Below are 17,290 nucleotides of genomic sequence, written 5' to 3'. Positions count from 1 at the left end.
TGCGATATTGTTTTGATGGGCTAGACACCAGATATTGTTGGATTGGGGATGCTGTAATGATCAGAGTGTGCTTTTCGTCAATATATATGAAGGTAAAAAATTCCTGTTTTTTCATTATTTCAATGTCTTAAACAATAATATCTCTTGGTCACAGGTTCAGTCAACAAAGCATCTGGCTCGTGTTCTTGTATTAGACTGTATTTCTGGTTTCGATGTGTAATTATAGTATTTCTCGTTTTTTTAATTACTGCAGTATAAATGGTGTTTAAAATATCTGGTCTTATTGAGGAAGAACCGTGCCAGATGTGTACGTCGAATCACACTTCCACACACAGAACAGCGACCCTTGTGCCTTGTTGTTTCCTAGGTTTTATAGTTGCTGGGGACTTAATTAATTAATTGTGTTAACGGAAATTTTCTTTCGTTCTTTGTTGTTATTCTATGCAGTCAGACTGCGTATTAATACCATTCAGGGCCAACCGGTTACGAGACTGCGTAACCGAACAGACAGCTACTAAATCAAAAAAGTATTTGCATTCATTTTATTTAATTAAGCCCACATGCAAGGAGACCACATATACGACGCTAGTGCGACCTATTCTTGAGTACTGTTCGAATGTTCTGGATTTATAGCAAGTGTAATTAAAGAAAGACATCGAAGCAGTTCAGAGGCGAGCTACTAGGAATGCTTCGGGAACTTAAACGGAAATCCATGAAAGGAAGGCAAAGTTCTTTTCGAGGACCACTATTTAGAAAATCTAACCAATTTCCGTATTACAAAAATTAACAAAAAACTAAGCACCAAATAAAATAAATTTATGTACTCTACGGATACTTTACAGGCACAATAAATGTCTACGCACTTGAATTCTCGTAATTAAGATTTAGAAGTGGGGTGCAGAAAGAAAAAAAATTCTGCGTTTGTCGGCAGCAGTTTACTCTTTCTTCTCGTAGACATTCACAGCTTCAGAGAAAAGTCGCTCTGAATAAACACTATTTCCTGGCGACAACAAATATTTTACTGCAAGGTTTACCAAACACGGAAATGTATCTTTCCTTGTTTGCCACCACGTGTATGGATTATCATGGCGTGATATCTTCCTGATAAAGATCTATTCCAGTTGCAATTTTTTTTCTTTCGATGTACGAGTATAAGCTGTGTTTTTTCTGCAACCACCTCTTCGAAGCAATCCATAAAAGATGAATGAATAGTCTGCCTTGGACTCTTTTCTTCGGCTCCCATTCTCTTGGCCCGAATAGGGGACGAATTCGCGCTATCGTTCCTGCCTGTTTCATAGTTCATCTTTTAGGTATCGATGAAAATATACTGTCTTACTTTTTCCCTCTGCAGGTGTCTGTTGAAAATATTCATTTTAAAGCATGGGTCTAAAACGGTAGCCTCCAAATAATTTTTACTTGTGAGGGTCTTCAAATTGTTCTTTGCAAACCTTGCCTCACCTGGCTTTATTTGGTTGTTAGCCTTAAAGTGCTCGTTTCATCGCAATATCGCGTTAATATAACAACACACGGAATAATTTCAGAAATGCAAGCGTATCCGATTCTTGTAGTTTTTGTTATTTCCTCAAGTGGTTGTAATAATTTCAAAAGTTGCTCTAAAAGTTCACATTGTGCAGCAGTCAGATTGCCGATATCACACTCCATGAGATAAGAGTGATATGGCCCGTTTTTGTTCCATTAGCCTTGTAAGCGTATAATAGGTGGAATTCCTTCGCGTACTGACTTCTTGCACCGATTAACGTTCAGAGAGATCCGTATCTTATTGGATAGAACGCAGTTTTTCCTGTGCAGTGCCCGAATGATTAAAATGAGTCAAGATCCTCCTACTTATAGCCACACTTGACTGAGCCTTCACGCAATCGTTAACAATTAATTGAAGAGAAATTTATCATTATTATAAAATAAATCAACGTTTTCTTTTTACCATTTATCTGACTTTAGCAAAACATCTTACTGAAACATTCCGTATTCGGCCGAATAGGACACAGACTTTCTATATTCTGCCGAATAGGATAAAAGTAGTCGAATGGGCCGAATACCGAATAATACCTTAATATTTGTTGCCAGTTAATTTATTAATACTTTAACTCATGAAATAAAATTTTAGACCTAACTTCACATATATGTAAGTAAAATAATAGGTTAAAAATTAGAATATATTGATGATTAAGTCTTCTCTTGAAGATGACGAGTAGTCGTACCTAGCCATCAGCAAGGGTGAACCACCTGAGGACGACGGACAGTTGCTCGGAGGAAATATTGTGGAATTTGCACAACGTGATCCGGCGGCAAACTCGTGAAGACTATTTACAACAGATTCGCTGGGAAAGCTTGAAGAGTCACAGTAGGAAACTTGTTGAAACGTTGCCGCAGAACTGATACCGTGAGAAGACTTCATCATCGAAATTTAGCGAGAAAGCCTGCACTCCCATTAGTGCATATTGTTGAGTAGGGACCCAACAGTACAGCAGTTCTACGGGCCCGCACGGCATCCAGTCGGCCCTCGCTCGTCTACCACAACTGTGTCCACTGGAGCCCACGATCCAGATTTAGATTCTAGCTTGCGACATACCGTATTGTCGAGAATATTTTCCCAAATATTCGCCAATGAAAATGTGCAGCGCAATGATTCGTGTGACGTTCCATAGTTCGAAATCGTTGTTAACGAGGTGAGATGTATTTTTCTCCCGAGGGTGCGAAGCTCTTCGGTGTGAATAAAGTGGTTCAAATTAGTGAAGTGCCTTTTGCATTACGTATTTTGGGAGAAAGTAATATGAAACAAAGCAAGAAAAAAATTGTCTAGTAAACATGGACTCTAAAATGCTTGCTTTAAGAGTTATGAGCACTTCTTCACCAGAAGATATGTATTTCGCACAAGCGAAGATGAACAATTGCTCACATGTTGTAGTGCATGATTACTGGAGATTTTTTTCTTGTTTTGGTCTCTCTGCTGTTCTGTTCTTGGACTTCTATGCTTCGACTCTCTCTTTGTTATGTTCGTGTATTGTGATGACAGAAAAAAATAACTGTGTTAAAGGAAAATTTAATTTCTACCCTGATTTATTAAAAACGAAAGTATTGGGAAAATAGTTACAGGAAAAGGAGTTTGGTGCATGAGAGAAGCCAACTGCTTCTGCGAGCAACAGTTAATATCTCTGGCTATGTTTACTACCTAGTCGGCAACTTTCATTATACATACTGGGTTTTACGGAATTTAACTTGTGGGAAACTAAAGTGTTCACAATTATGATAGTGTGCTTTAATTTGAAAGACATAAAACTATTAACACAATATTTAAAAACTAATTTTGATTCCGATACAGCTTCTCCCGTAAAATTATTTACGCGTTTTTCACAGCGAATACACACATTCTAATGAACTTCACCTTACAATGGCAAATTCATTTAAAGGGTTAAATAATAGAAGCCAGACCCATTTTTGGGCTGTTCTCCTTATCTGATACTGGAGATACGTTCGCATAAGAAATAAACAACGGTGTTAAATCCCATGCACGTACAACAAAGGAGACGGCACAGCTTGCAACAGAAGAGACTTTGTAAGTAGGCTGTTTATGTTTTCTTATTGGCAACGTTACGTAGCGCTCAATATGAAAATCACTGGCTGTGCTGTGTGCAGTATGTAGCTAGTTTGCATTGTTGTCTGCCATTGTAGTGTTGGGCAGCGGCAGCTGGCTGTGAACAGCGCGTAGCGTTGCGCAGTTGGAGGTGAGCCGCCAGCAGTGGTGGATGTGGGGAGAGAGATGGCGGAGGTTTGTAATTTGTCATGAACTGATATATATATTATGACTTGTGATGATATCAAGGTAAATACATTGTTCGTTCTCTATTAATATCTTTCATTTGCTAACTATCCCTAACAGTAGTTAGTGCCTTCCATAGTTTGAATCTTTTATTTAGCTGGCAGTAGTGGCACTCGCTGTATTGCAGTAGCTTGAGCAGTGAAGATTTTTGTGAGGTAAGTGATTTGTGAAAGGTATAGTTTAATGTTAGTCAGGGCCATTCTTTTGTAGGGAATTTTGAAAGTCAGATTGCGTTGCGCTAACAAAATATTATATGTCAGTTTAAGGACAGTCCTGTATAATTGTTTTAAGGGGACGTTTCATATGTCGACCCTTAGCCTAGGATACCTCACTGGAATCTTCTGATTTTTTCTTGTAGTTTGTGTATTTAGTGTAGCTTTTGTTTATTGCTAGCGCGTAATTGTAGAGAGAATTTCCTTTGTAGTTGCAGTCTTTCATTGTTGTATAGTAAAACAGTTGTGGCATGCATGTAGATTTGCACCAAGTATTTCGCAGCTGCGCTGGCAATTAACTAGATATTATTTTCAGTGCTATGTTAATGTGTTCTCTTATTTTTGATCTTCAAATTGTGTTTTTCTGTGTTGTCGTGTGAAATACTGTGACAATAATGGCGTGTGAAAAACGTAACACTAGGCTCCAAACTAAACTGAGAAATAATAGTGATGACGAGCGTAGCTTATCAGCGCCGCCGAGTAATGAATTTACTAATGTTCAAAGTAGTAATTTGGTAACTGTGCACAGGGAAATGGAGCGGGCGTCAAACAATGGCGTGGACAGTGAAACAATTAGTGAAAAGGGAAGCATTATCGATCGACCGGTCGGCAATAGCTCGCCTCAGGAAGCCGAAATGACACGACACGATCTCGCAAATACTGTAGATTCAGGTTTTGGATCCTCACCGTTTTCTCGAATAAGTCAAGACACATTTTCTGCTTGTCAAAATGTGAATGTTTCCGGTGTAAATTCACTGCCGAAAAGCACTGAGGAACATGTTTCAGACACCAATGCATTGTTATTACAATTAATACAACAAATGGGACAGACACAGCAAAAGCTTCAAAAGTTAGACACAGTGGAACAAAATCTTAAAAAGTTAGACACAATGGAACAACACCAGAGACAAACACAGCAACAGTTAGACACAGTGGAACAAAATCTCAAAAAGTTAGACTCATTGGAACAAACTCTCGAACAAACACGTGAGGATTTAACTGCTGGGTTACATAACATTGAATCGAAATGTCAAAAAGTCTGTAATGACGTAAAAACTCAAATTTGTGAGCATTTTCAACCAATTTTTTCGCGTCATGAAAATGCATTACAGAATCACGAAGCAGCCATAAAAGAACTGCAAACTATTGTTCATGAAAATCACAACACCTTGCAAGCTAAAATTGACGCAGTTGTATCTACCGATTCGGTTACGCAACTTGAAAAAAGTCAAGAAAACTTAAAAGACACAGTAGATACGATTTCAACACAAATGGGCACTCTGAAACTTGGTTCAGAAAAACGCACTGAGGAAATAAGTACACTATCGGATAAAGTAGCCGAACTTTCAGATCAGTTCACTAACTTATCTACAAAGGTAGATGATGATCTGAATGACACAACACCTGTAGCCTTCACTGACACAGAAGAGTATGAACAAATTAGGAAATTCAAACAAAATCAGAATCGAATTAATACACAACACCAAAGAGAAATCCGGGAAGTACAAGATCAGCTGACACAGGTAATACAAGAATTACGTATTTCAGAGAACACTCGCGCTCCAACACGGGAAGAGGGACTTAGAAACACGGAAAAGCTGCAAAATAATAACACAGGGCATTTCGGAAGTAATGAAAGAAATTGGGAATGTGCACCGAATTTTGAGATGGAACGGCCGACACGACCTAACAATGACCGATATGCGACTCGCCGACATGATGATTTTGACTATAAGCTGTTCATTACTACACGTAAATTCAAAACATTTAAGAATTCTGCCAACGACATTCATCCACAAGCATGGCTCCATCAATTCTCTCATTGTTTTCCTCCCAACTGGTCGTTGGAACACAGATTAGAATTTATGTGTGGCTACTTAGAGAATGAACCAGCTGTAAGAATGCGATCGGTAATTCACGATTGCCACAGTGAAGGAGAGTTTTACCATGCCTTCCTCTCAGCATATTGGTCTCAAGCTACACAAGACCGTGTAAAACATAGCATCATGATGATGAAACACTTTGAACAATCTGAATTTTCCAGTCTTGTCAAATATTTTGAAGACATGTTGCATAAGAATCAATATCTTTCAAACCCATACAGCCCCTCAGAACTCATCCGCATTTGCTTACTCAAATTGCCTGAACATTTACGACATATTATTTTAGCAGGACGTTGCAAAGATGACATTGAAGCATTTCAGGGTCTGTTACAAGAATTGGAAATTGACACTGACAATCGGGGAACGCGGAAACAGGAGCACAACAATTACAGGTCACATCTGTCACAATTCCACGATGAAAGAAATAATAACTGGACACGACAAGGCTATTCTCACAACACATATCGTGACCAAAACAGACACCACCCGTATGACAACCGTTGGCAGAGTAGTAATAATTACAGGGAAAGATCACCTCTCCGTGGTAATGACTATCAGAGAGACAATCAGAGAAACAGACAATATGGGAACCAAAACAATTATTATCAAGGGAGACAGAATAACTTTAGACGCAACGGTCCAGCGCGCAATTACGATTCCGGGAGAAATTCTCCACCACATGACCGACAAACAAGAAACTATGTCAACTACCGACATAACGACAGACCTGAATTCCATCAGAACTGGCGAGCTTTAAACAGAGCTGGGCCCTCTGGGCAAGGCGAATTTGTGGAACTTAGGCCTCCTAATCCCAGTAACGGCGCACGCCAACAAAGAAACAGACAATGACTCACACCGCAGGCAGCCGCGTGCGCCCGCTGGCTCAGGGAAAAATAACATTGACGCTAACCTTGAGCAAAATTCCAGTATTCTTTACCGACGTATACCACATGATAATTGCGTTAAAGTTGAAACTCTGCGTGCTAGGAAGAGTAAAGGGCTACACCACATTTCACATGTAAAACCATTTATTGGGAGATAATCTGCTTTTTAACTTTGTCTTTGCCATAAAACGTTTCACTTCACATTTTTAGTATGCTTTGTCAGACTTAAGAAACTGTTAACATGCAACAATGTTTGAAGTGAAATATCCAGTCAAGAACCAAGAGAACTTATTTAAACAGAAATTACGAATGCATTGTTATAATGAACAGACGACACAGTGTTGTTAGTTGTACATTCTTGCTTGTTAGTTGCACGATTACGTAACGACTATCAGGCTTACATACTTAGAACATTTACTGGTACTGCTAATGAGATTTTAATGCAACATTTTGGTTTACTTGAAAATACATTCTGGGTTTAAAGTACTTTCTGTGAGATACCAGACGACACAGTGGTTAGTTTATGTGATAGCTACACGATTTTTATCACGACGCTGACAATGTACAATGTTGCTTTTGCAGTGTATCTGTTTTATATCTGCACAGTTTTGTAAATTCTTCTGGAAAGAAAAACATGTTTTAGTAGTAACTTTTGTGGTATAGCAACAATGAGACAGCCTTTTTCGTGGCACAACATTACGTTACTGTACAGTACTTTCTTCATCACGCCAATAAGCATTATAACTACGATATCTATACGCAAAGCATTTCACTTTTGTTTATCATGAGGTAAGTACATTGGCTTCTGCAGAACTTAGCTTTCGGAGGACGATAACTACGACACTTCCACACAGATTATGTTGCAACAAGACGCACATTTAGCGCTGCAGGACACGCATTTCAGTGATTAATGTTGTACTTAAAACATTTATTTTTAAAGATTTTTGAATTATAAAGAAAGTTTTCCGTGATACATTTCATTCCATTGGTGTAATCTGTAACACCTGAGGGTATAATTACATTAATCCTCAGGGGGGTTCACGCTTACTTTGTGTACCATGTGTGTGGCAACCACAAGGAACCCTAGCTAATATGGTATTTGCTTATACAACTTTACACTTCGGTACCATATTTCTCTAACACACAATTACACAGCTATCTGATTATTTGACAGAGAAACAAACATTTTTTTTACTACGTCAGTGACAGATGTCTACGCAATTACAGAGTTGGATAACTTCACACTTATGAAATTTTATTTTGTCTGTACTTTGTAAACTGTTCATATTTTTTCGGAACCATTGTGATACTATGAGAGATTTGAATGATATATTTGGTATGGGATCATGATTTTAAAGTACGTTTGAGGTAGATGACACTATTGAAATGAGCAGAGAACTTTTTTTTACGTTTTGAAATTATTGGAGGAAGTTACGACGATTTTAAGATTTGACTGAAGTGTTATGATGTTATTATTACGACGACGATGTGTACTATGCTGTTGAGGTATGTTTATGATAAATAAGCTGATGCTATATGAGGAATCTGATTATGCTATGTAGCTATTATGATGAAATATTGAAGACGTGTTGATGAATATGAATATGTATATGTGTAATAAGGTAAGGAATAAGGAGTAGGGGTTAGGGACTCTGATTTATGAAAAGGTTGTTGGAAACCAAGAATCGTACTTTAAGAGTTATGAAATGTGTGTGTATATGCATGAATGTATCACAATGCCACTGAAAATTTTTTTGGACACTGTTATATTTATAGGGTTTTGTTTCTACAGATTTGCAACGCTAATTCTTGACCTGTGATATATTTTTATATGAGACTACCACGGTAGCAGAATCTCCTGTCGTAAATATTTCCGTACGAAAGTTAAGTGACCACCTGCACGTAATGCGTCGCGGGCACCCAGCTGTGTCAGACGCCTGGAGAAAAAGCCATTATTGCGAGCCCTTTTCAGCGGCACAGGTAGCACAAAAAAAAAGGGGAGGCCATTATCCTTGGAAATATTCTTACATCTGCAAACCTGATAATGACAAGTGTCTTTCTACGAGAATTGAGAGCTACTGACTTACGAAATGCCACATAGCTATTGAATGATGTTTTTATGCTTTGGTTTGCGTAATTGCTTATTTCATTTGATATCTGGTTTCCAGCTGTGTTGCAGCATTGCTTTTATAAAATGAAATGCATTTGCTAATGTGAACACTTTCTGTCAACAGAGCTATTAAATGATTATTTTATGATCCACATTCTTTAAAAAAGGAGCACTTGGACAGGAAAGAACAATAAGAAGGAACTAGTAACTGCATTCATAATTTTCTTTTCAAGTAATTGGTAACTTTTTGGTAGAATAACTTCTTGTGGTGCACCACTTTAATTACATAGACATTAAGATGTGAATATACATTTCCCTTATCTGCATTGTTGTTTAGTGTAATATTTTTTCTGCTTGCGCTATGTCATGTTTAGGTATAAGTTGCTGCTGTTTGCCAGGCATAGTGTTATTGAATTTGACTTTTGCTCATTTATGCTGCTAGCTTTGCCAATTTGCATTTTTTTTGCATTGCTGTTTGTGTTGATTTGTTATGTGATGCTGCATTGCCTCGTCCCTTAGTTTAGCATCTGAGCTCAGTAGATTTAAGTTAGCTTAAGAGGGGGTAGACTATATAAGAGAATGAGTTGCGATGAATTGGAAGAAATGCATTGAGAATTAATACGAAAAACGTACATAAAACAGGTTTAGGTAGGATTTTCTTGGAAATAAATGTTGAGGTAAGAAATGTGTGAACATATAAATACAGAAAGCATGCTTAGATAGAATTTTTTTTGGTGGAAACAGAGGATGAAATAAGAGGAAAGATATATGAAGTTTTGGGTTGGACTGCAGTACCAAATGTTACACTGAAAACGAACCCTGTCCTTTACTATTGGTGTTATCCCACTATGTGTTTGTGTACCCTTGAGTATTTGTTTTCTTCCTGTCTCTGTGTACTGTTTCATAGAATTTTTCTTCTCTTCTAATACTAAGCTATATTCACTATGAGGAGGAATACTGTTATCCTCAAATATAAGTTGCATTAATAATATGTTATTTTCTTTGTAAAGTTGTTTACAATTCTGTTCTGTTTCAATGTTCATGTGTGAAATTAATGTTTCGAAAACTATTCTCATTATTTTATGTATGTACTTATGTCACTATTTTTGTAACACTGATGTATATGTTTATTTCTATTCTTTTGTAACGCCTGTTTTACTACAAATGTTATCTGTATTGTTATGTTTTTAATGATGTATTTTGTACCTTTGTAATTGTATTCTTATGTTATAAAATTGTAATTGTCACCAGTTCATGACATTATTAACTTGTTAGTTACATTTCACTGCACACGTTTCTGTTGGTCATAGCATGTGGACAATATGTGAGAAGTAGGGACTGTTAGTGTTTGCACGTGTGTTAATAACTCAGCAAGGGACTGGATAACAGCATTGCTGGTTCTAAGGACAATTTCAAAAACTTTGTGAGTGCACAAGTGGTGGTTTATGGACTTGCTATATTATCCGCAAGACTCTTCAATGGTGATTGTGCACCTGCACAGTCACAACAGATGGCTGCTGGCCATCTCTTCAAGGACTACAGTGGGTCTACATCTTTGATGATCCATCAATACCATTATTTCTACAAGGACTGCAGTGGGTCTGCACCTCTGGTGGCCCACCAATACCATACTCTCTACCAGGACTACAGTGGGTCCGCTCTGTGATGACTTACCTACCAATACTCTTCAAAACTTCGAATGACTCTGCTGTGGGTTTGCTCCATTGTGGCCCATTACCTGTCAGCATGTCAAGAGCCAGCACTGTCTTTCCGTTGGAAGGACAACACTACTTCTTCAAGACTGCATGGAAATCCACTACTTCTGTGTGCAATTTCTTTTACTAATGAGACTTTGTGAAAAAAAACCTGTGATTACCGTAATGAATGATCAGGACTGTCTTTATAAACTGTGAGAAAATTTTAGCTTTTGACCAACATTGTATCAATAAGTGTGTGCATTTGATTTCTTTGTTATTGTAATTATGAAAAATTTTATCAACTCATTATTGGCCACTGCCAAAAAAAAATTTTGTAAAATTTTTTGTGAGGAGCATGGGGGCTATGTAAGTAGGCTGTTTATGTTTTCTTATTGGCAACGTTACGTAGCGCTCAATATGAAAATCACTGGCTGTGCTGTGTGCAGTATGTGGCTAGTTTGCATTGTTGTCTGCCATTGTAGTGTTGGGCAGCGGCAGCTGGCTGTGAACAGCGCGTAGCGTTGCGCAGTTGGAGGTGAGCCGCCAGCAGTGGTGGATGTGGGGAGAGAGATGGCGGAGGTTTGTAATTTGTCATGAACTGATATATATATTATGACTTGTGATGATATCAAGGTAAATACATTGTTCGTTCTCTATTAATATCTTTCATTTGCTAACTATCCCTAACAGTAGTTAGTGCCTTCCATAGTTTGAATCTTTTATTTAGCTGGCAGTAGTGGCACTCGCTGTATTGCAGTAGCTTGAGCAGTGAAGATTTTTGTGAGGTAAGTGATTTGTGAAAGGTATAGTTTAATGTTAGTCAGGGCCATTCTTTTGTAGGGAATTTTGAAAGTCAGATTGCGTTGCGCTAACAAAATATTATATGTCAGTTTAAGGACAGTCCTGTATAATCGTATTAAGGGGACGTTTCAACTTATTTCACAGTATCGAAGATGAAGAACTGTTCGTAGTTTTAGAAACGTGCATTTTAGTGACCATGTTTACTAGACTCTTTTGTTTCGAGTGATCGTTCCTGTCATATGCTTCAGTGTTGACCGTTCCTCCTGGAACATCATGAGACAGGCGAAATAATGTCAGACTACAAGAACAATGTAGCAATTCCAATTCTGAGGAAGGAATGTGGTAATATATGTGAATATTATCGCACTATCAGTTTGTTATATCATGGTTGCCAAATAATGATGCGTATTATTTACGGAAGAACGGAAACTGGTAGAAGATGACCTCGGGGAAGATTAGTTTGGGTTCCGGAGAAATGTAAGAATACTCGAGGAATTATTGACCCTAAGACTTATATTACGATTACAATATAGGTTAGAGATTGGCAAACCTACATTTACAACATATAATGATTTAGAGAAAGCTTTTGACAATGTTGACCGGAAAACACACTTTGAAGTTCTGAAGGGAGCAGGAGTAAAACACAGGAACCGAAAAGTTCTTTACAGCTTTTACGGAAAACAGACTGCAATTATAAGGATCGAAGGACATGAAAGTAAGGCAGCACTTTGAGAAGGGAGCGAAGCAGGGGTGTTCAGTCTGTACTCTGAGCAAGGATAAATTTAGAAAGGTAATTAAAGTAAAAACAGAGGAAATGAAAACTTTGACGTTCGTTGCTACATTGTTATACTGTCAGCGACAGAAAAGCACTTGAATGAGCAGATGAAGTGAGTGGATAGTGTATTGAAAAGAGGTTAATAGATAAACGCCAACAAAAGCAAAACAACGGTAACAGTCGAATTAAATCTGGCGATGTCGAAGGAGTTAGATTAGGACAAGTGACAATAAAAGTAATAGAGGAAATCTGCTGTCAGATGATGATGATGACTGGTTTGTGGGGCGCTCAACTGCGCGGTCATCAGGCCCCTTACAAAGTCCCAATTTTTCCAGAGTCCAATTTGTTTATACACAGTCCATGATGATGATGATGAAATGACGAGGACAACACAAACACCCATCCCCCGGTAGAGAAAATCCCCAACTCGCCCGGGAATCGAACCCGGGATCCTGTGATCCAGAGGCAGCAACGCTAGTCGCTAGACTTCTGCTATCAGGGCATCTATCTAAATAATGAAGGCAGAGATAGAGAGGACATAAAATACAGACTGGATGTAGCAAGAAAAGGATTTATAAAACAGAGGAATTAGTTGACATCTTATATAAATTGGTTTTCTGAAGGTTTTCGTCTGCAGAGTAGCCGTGTACGGATGTGAAACATGGACTACAAGCAGTTCATATAAGAAGAGAATAGAATCTTTTGAAATGTGGTACTACTGAAAAATGTTGGAAATTAAATGCGTAAATCGAATAACTAATGAAGAGGACGAAAAGGAATACGGCGAAAAAGAAATTTGTGTCACAACTTGACTAGAAAAAGGGATCGTTTAATAGGACACATCCTGTCGCACCAAGGAATTGTCATTTTGGTAATGGAGCGAAGCACGGCGGGTAACCAATGTAGACGAAGACCAGGGGCGAATATAGTAAGCAGGCTGAAGTGGATGTAGGTTGAAGTAATGTTATATTCGGAGACGAAGGGGCTTGCACGCGATAGGTTAGCATGGAGAGCTGCATCAAACCAGTCTTTGGACTGAAGAGCACACATCGGGTGACAATGTAAGGGATTTCGACTGTTTACGTTCCATTTGCACTGAAGCGCCAAAGAAACAGGTATAGGCATGCGTATTCAAATACAGAGGTATGTAAACAGGCAGAATACTGCGCTGCGGCCGGCAACGCCTGTATAAGACAAGTGTCTGACGCAGTTGTTATATTGCACTATCATTTCTTGTCAAAGTTGATATGTCAAATATTTATGTCAAAGAAATTTGATATTGTAATAAGGAACTTGGTCAAATAGCGCTTTCCGTCAAAGAAATATGATCACATTTAGGACCTCGCCGTAGAGTTGATCATAAAAGGCGTTTATCTTCCGTTCAAAACAATGTGAAATGTAACCGATTGGAGCGCTGGTAACGCTACACCTATTTGACATCTGTAGTGTGTTTGTAAACATAACTGCAAAGTTTAGTCGGTGTGTTCCTTCGACTCTTCTCAATAACCTTGATTTGACTCGGATGGGGGGCGAGCAAGGGAGCAAAACGCACTCTATTGATCGTGTGCTGATGGGCGTGTAGGATATCCTGCAGGCGCCTTCAGACCCACAATTAAAGGTGCAGCCATCGACCTCTACAATTGAGCCGAATATTAACTGGAAATGGTTATGTTCGGCTACTTGGACACCATTTGCAGCCATTCATGGACTTCATGGTCCCAAACAACGATGGAATTTTTGTGGATGAAATAAGCTATGTCACCGGACCACAACTGTTCACGATTAGTTTGAAGAACATTCTGGACAATTCAGGAGAATGACTTAGCCACACAGATCGCCAGACACAAATCCATCGGAAATTTATGGAACATAATCGAGAGGTCAGTTTGTGCGCAAAATCCTGCGACAGCAACATTTTCGCAAATATGGACGGGTATAGAGATTAGTAATTCTGCAGAGGACTTCCAACGACTTGTTGAGTGCGTGGCTCGTCGAGTTGCAGCACTATGTCGGGCAAAATGAGGTCCGACATGGTATTAGGAGGTATCTCATGACTTTCGTCACTTCACTGTAAATTTTCCACAGAGTTGCTCTTCCTCTGCGTGGAAGGTCTTGGCTGATATTCGGGTTCGGCTTATATTCGGAGGATTACAGTACATTCGAGTAGTTTAGTTGATAGGCTCATTGATAGTATTTGCAGGAAATGAATTGTTTTTGTACTGTACAGAGGTACCAACTGATGCCCCACAGCTTAAACAAGTAGCAAGAATGTAACTCAGAGCCATGAGTCAAAGTGACCTACTTTGAATCGGAGCGGTCCGACGGGCGGCTTGGCGTACGGGAGATTGTAGAACGCTAGTAATGAACGACCGCTTCGGGTCGCCTGCACGCGTCCGCGCACCCTGCCGTAGCGCGTCGTAGCGACGACCGTTACGTCACCACCAGCCGCGGCCACCGCTGCAGCCAGCAACAACAGGAGCAAAGTACTGTAGCGACTTGTCGGCGCGGCCATCGCGGAGACATTGAGCTGCGGCAGCCTCCCACAGGCTTCAGGCGTCAGTCGTCTGATATGGTTGTGGAGGGGGAAGGAGGAGTGTGGACGAGGGTCAATGTCACGGTCGCGCCCGCTAGGGGAGCGTTAACCAAAGGAATCTTTGACCCAGTGTTGTATCTCCGTCTCCACCATCCAACGCATTAAGATTTAAAAACTAAACTTGGCCCGAATAGTCAGCACACCGCTCTCTCGGTCGTATGTCGGTTTAAGAGACTGGAGCGATTCCTCCTGAATCAAGCAGCTCCTCAGTTTGCCTCATAAGAAGTGAGTGCGCCCCCCTCGCCAAAAGCGCTCTGCAGACCGGATGGTCACCCATCCAAGTGCTAGCTAGCTCAGCACGAAAACGCTTTACATCGGTATTCTGTCAGGAACCGGTGTTACCACTGCGTCAAGGCCGTTGGCCAAATTAAGATTTGGATCACTCTATTTAGCTCCTGCATTCGAGGTCATGTTCTGGTGGAGGTTGAAATACGCGAAAATACAATTAAATTGGAGCAACCAGAATGTGAAAATATGGCTGGAACAAATTGCTAAATCCATCACTGTGATCTTAAATAAGAGGGACGTTCAATAAGTAATGCAACACTTTTTTCCGGAGCCAAGTTGGTTATAGACAATGCATCATATTATTCTCCACTCTTTTAGTTACAAAACCCTATTTTTCAACATAATATCCGTTCAATACGACGGCCTTACACCATCTTATTGCGAGGACCTGCATGCCCAATAGAGTGGTGTAAGTCGTAGCCAACGTCTTGATGCGTCAACAGCCTCCCATCACCCACGTCCTGCTTCCCGCGGAGTCCATCTTTTATTCAGCCAAACAGAATTCGAAAGGTGCGAGATCCAGGCTGTAGGGTGGTTGAGCAACAACAACCCAGTGAAGTTTTGTTAGTTCCATTCGGATGTACAGACTTGTGAGCCCTTGCATTATCATAGAGAAGGAGAAGTTCATTTGCATTTCTGTGGAGGCGAACATGCTTAAGTCGCTTCTTTGGTCTCCTGAGGGTATAACATTACACTTCAGAGTTGGTCATTGCACCCAGCTGATCGCTGCACCATGAGGGAAGACATAAAATATAATAACCTCGTCAGAGTCTCAGAAGACCGTCGCCATGACTTTACCAGCTAAAAGTACGGCTTTGAGCTTTTTCTTCGGAGGAGAGGTGGTGTATCACCACACCATGGATTGCTGTTTCGTTTTGGGTTCGACGTGATTAACCCATGTTTCATCGCCTGTGACGATATGCGTCAAAACTGTCACGATCAGCTTCCTAAATCGCCATCAGTTCCGCACAGGTGCTCCTTGGTTGCACTTTATGGTCTTCTGTTAGGCGGCTGCGAACCCCGCCGGCGCACACCTATGACTATCCAAACTGGTGGACGAGTGCGTCAGCAGTACCAACAAAAACTTACAGTTGAGCACCGAGGTGTTTCATTGTGATCCTTCGTTCACCCTGAATGAGAGTGCCCGTAGGCTTCAACATCGCAGGAGTCAGCTGTGTGCGGCCGGCCGGTACGCGGGAGATCAGATAGGTTATCGCGACCTTGTAGCGATGATGACAGAAGCCTCACTCAGCCACTCAACGTGCTTTTTTTCACTGCCTGGTGTCCGAAAACATTCTGCAAGCGCCTATGAATACCTGCGATGCTCTGGTTTTCCGTCAGAAGAAACTCAATGATAACACTCTTGCTTGGTACCCATCTCCGTTGTAAAGGCTATTTTGAAGGTTACGTATAGCGCCGCCACCAGTCTGAACTTCATGAAATTATTGGTACTGAAGCGGGGATATTCTACGATGTCCCACAACACATTCTTCATTTTTTTTTCAACCGAAATTGGCCCAGAAAAAAAGTATGTAGCATTACTTATTGATCGCCCCTAGTACTGTCACTGAAACCTCTGATGAGATTTAATTCGAAGACAATGTGTGCATAGTAGCTTGCAATCAACTGAACGAGCAGAGGGAAAAGCCTGCCTCCACCTTCAGTGTCTTCGGTCAATTGATTTTTATGACTACTTTTTTAAAGTAATAGAAAACATCGTGGGTGAAATCCGAGGTCTGGTTGTAGACCACGTTGCTACCTTAACAAAGAGAATCCACTGCAAAATGGAAAACTGGAAGAAAGTGCAGCCTAATGACATATTGAAAACACTGAAAGCACACCAACTACAGAGAGTGCAGATATGTATCACAGTTCCTGCACTATCCGCAAGAAAACTGTCATTGGAGTATCTCAACCATTTGCAGCAGCAACAAACAATTACTTATCTCAAGAGTCTTCTCGTGCTTCTTGAAACTGCCATTGACAGCACGAAATTACAAAAACTGATACCCATGTTTAGTATCAATAATAGATCAATCTCAATCTTTCCATTCATAATCGAATTAATGAAATCTGTTAAGAAAATTCAGATTTCGGGTTATCTGGAAGAAAACAAACTCATCCACGATGCACGGTTGGGTTTCCGAAGTGGAAAGACCAGTACTAATGGTGTAATGGAGTATTAAGAAAAACAAAGCTGGCATTCGTG

At 40.0% G+C, this 17,290-nt stretch overlaps 1 protein-coding gene across 1 annotated transcript in view; it reads right to left on the bottom strand.

The window, feature by feature from the left end:
• Positions 1 to 14,712, bottom strand: part of LOC124788733 (juvenile hormone esterase) — a 181,259-nt gene extending 166,547 nt beyond the window's left edge. The window contains exon 1 of the mRNA XM_047256016.1: positions 14,503 to 14,712. Within this exon, the coding sequence (XP_047111972.1) occupies positions 14,503 to 14,712 (210 nt within the window). The remainder of the gene's footprint in view (positions 1 to 14,502) is intronic.
• Between the last annotated feature and the right edge of the window lie 2,578 nt (positions 14,713 to 17,290).

The sequence above is a fragment of the Schistocerca piceifrons genome, chromosome 3, assembly GCF_021461385.2.
Source record: "Schistocerca piceifrons isolate TAMUIC-IGC-003096 chromosome 3, iqSchPice1.1, whole genome shotgun sequence".
In the NCBI taxonomy this organism is placed as follows: Eukaryota; Metazoa; Arthropoda; class Insecta; order Orthoptera; family Acrididae; genus Schistocerca; species Schistocerca piceifrons.
This window is presented reverse-complemented; position numbering and strand designations above follow the sequence as displayed.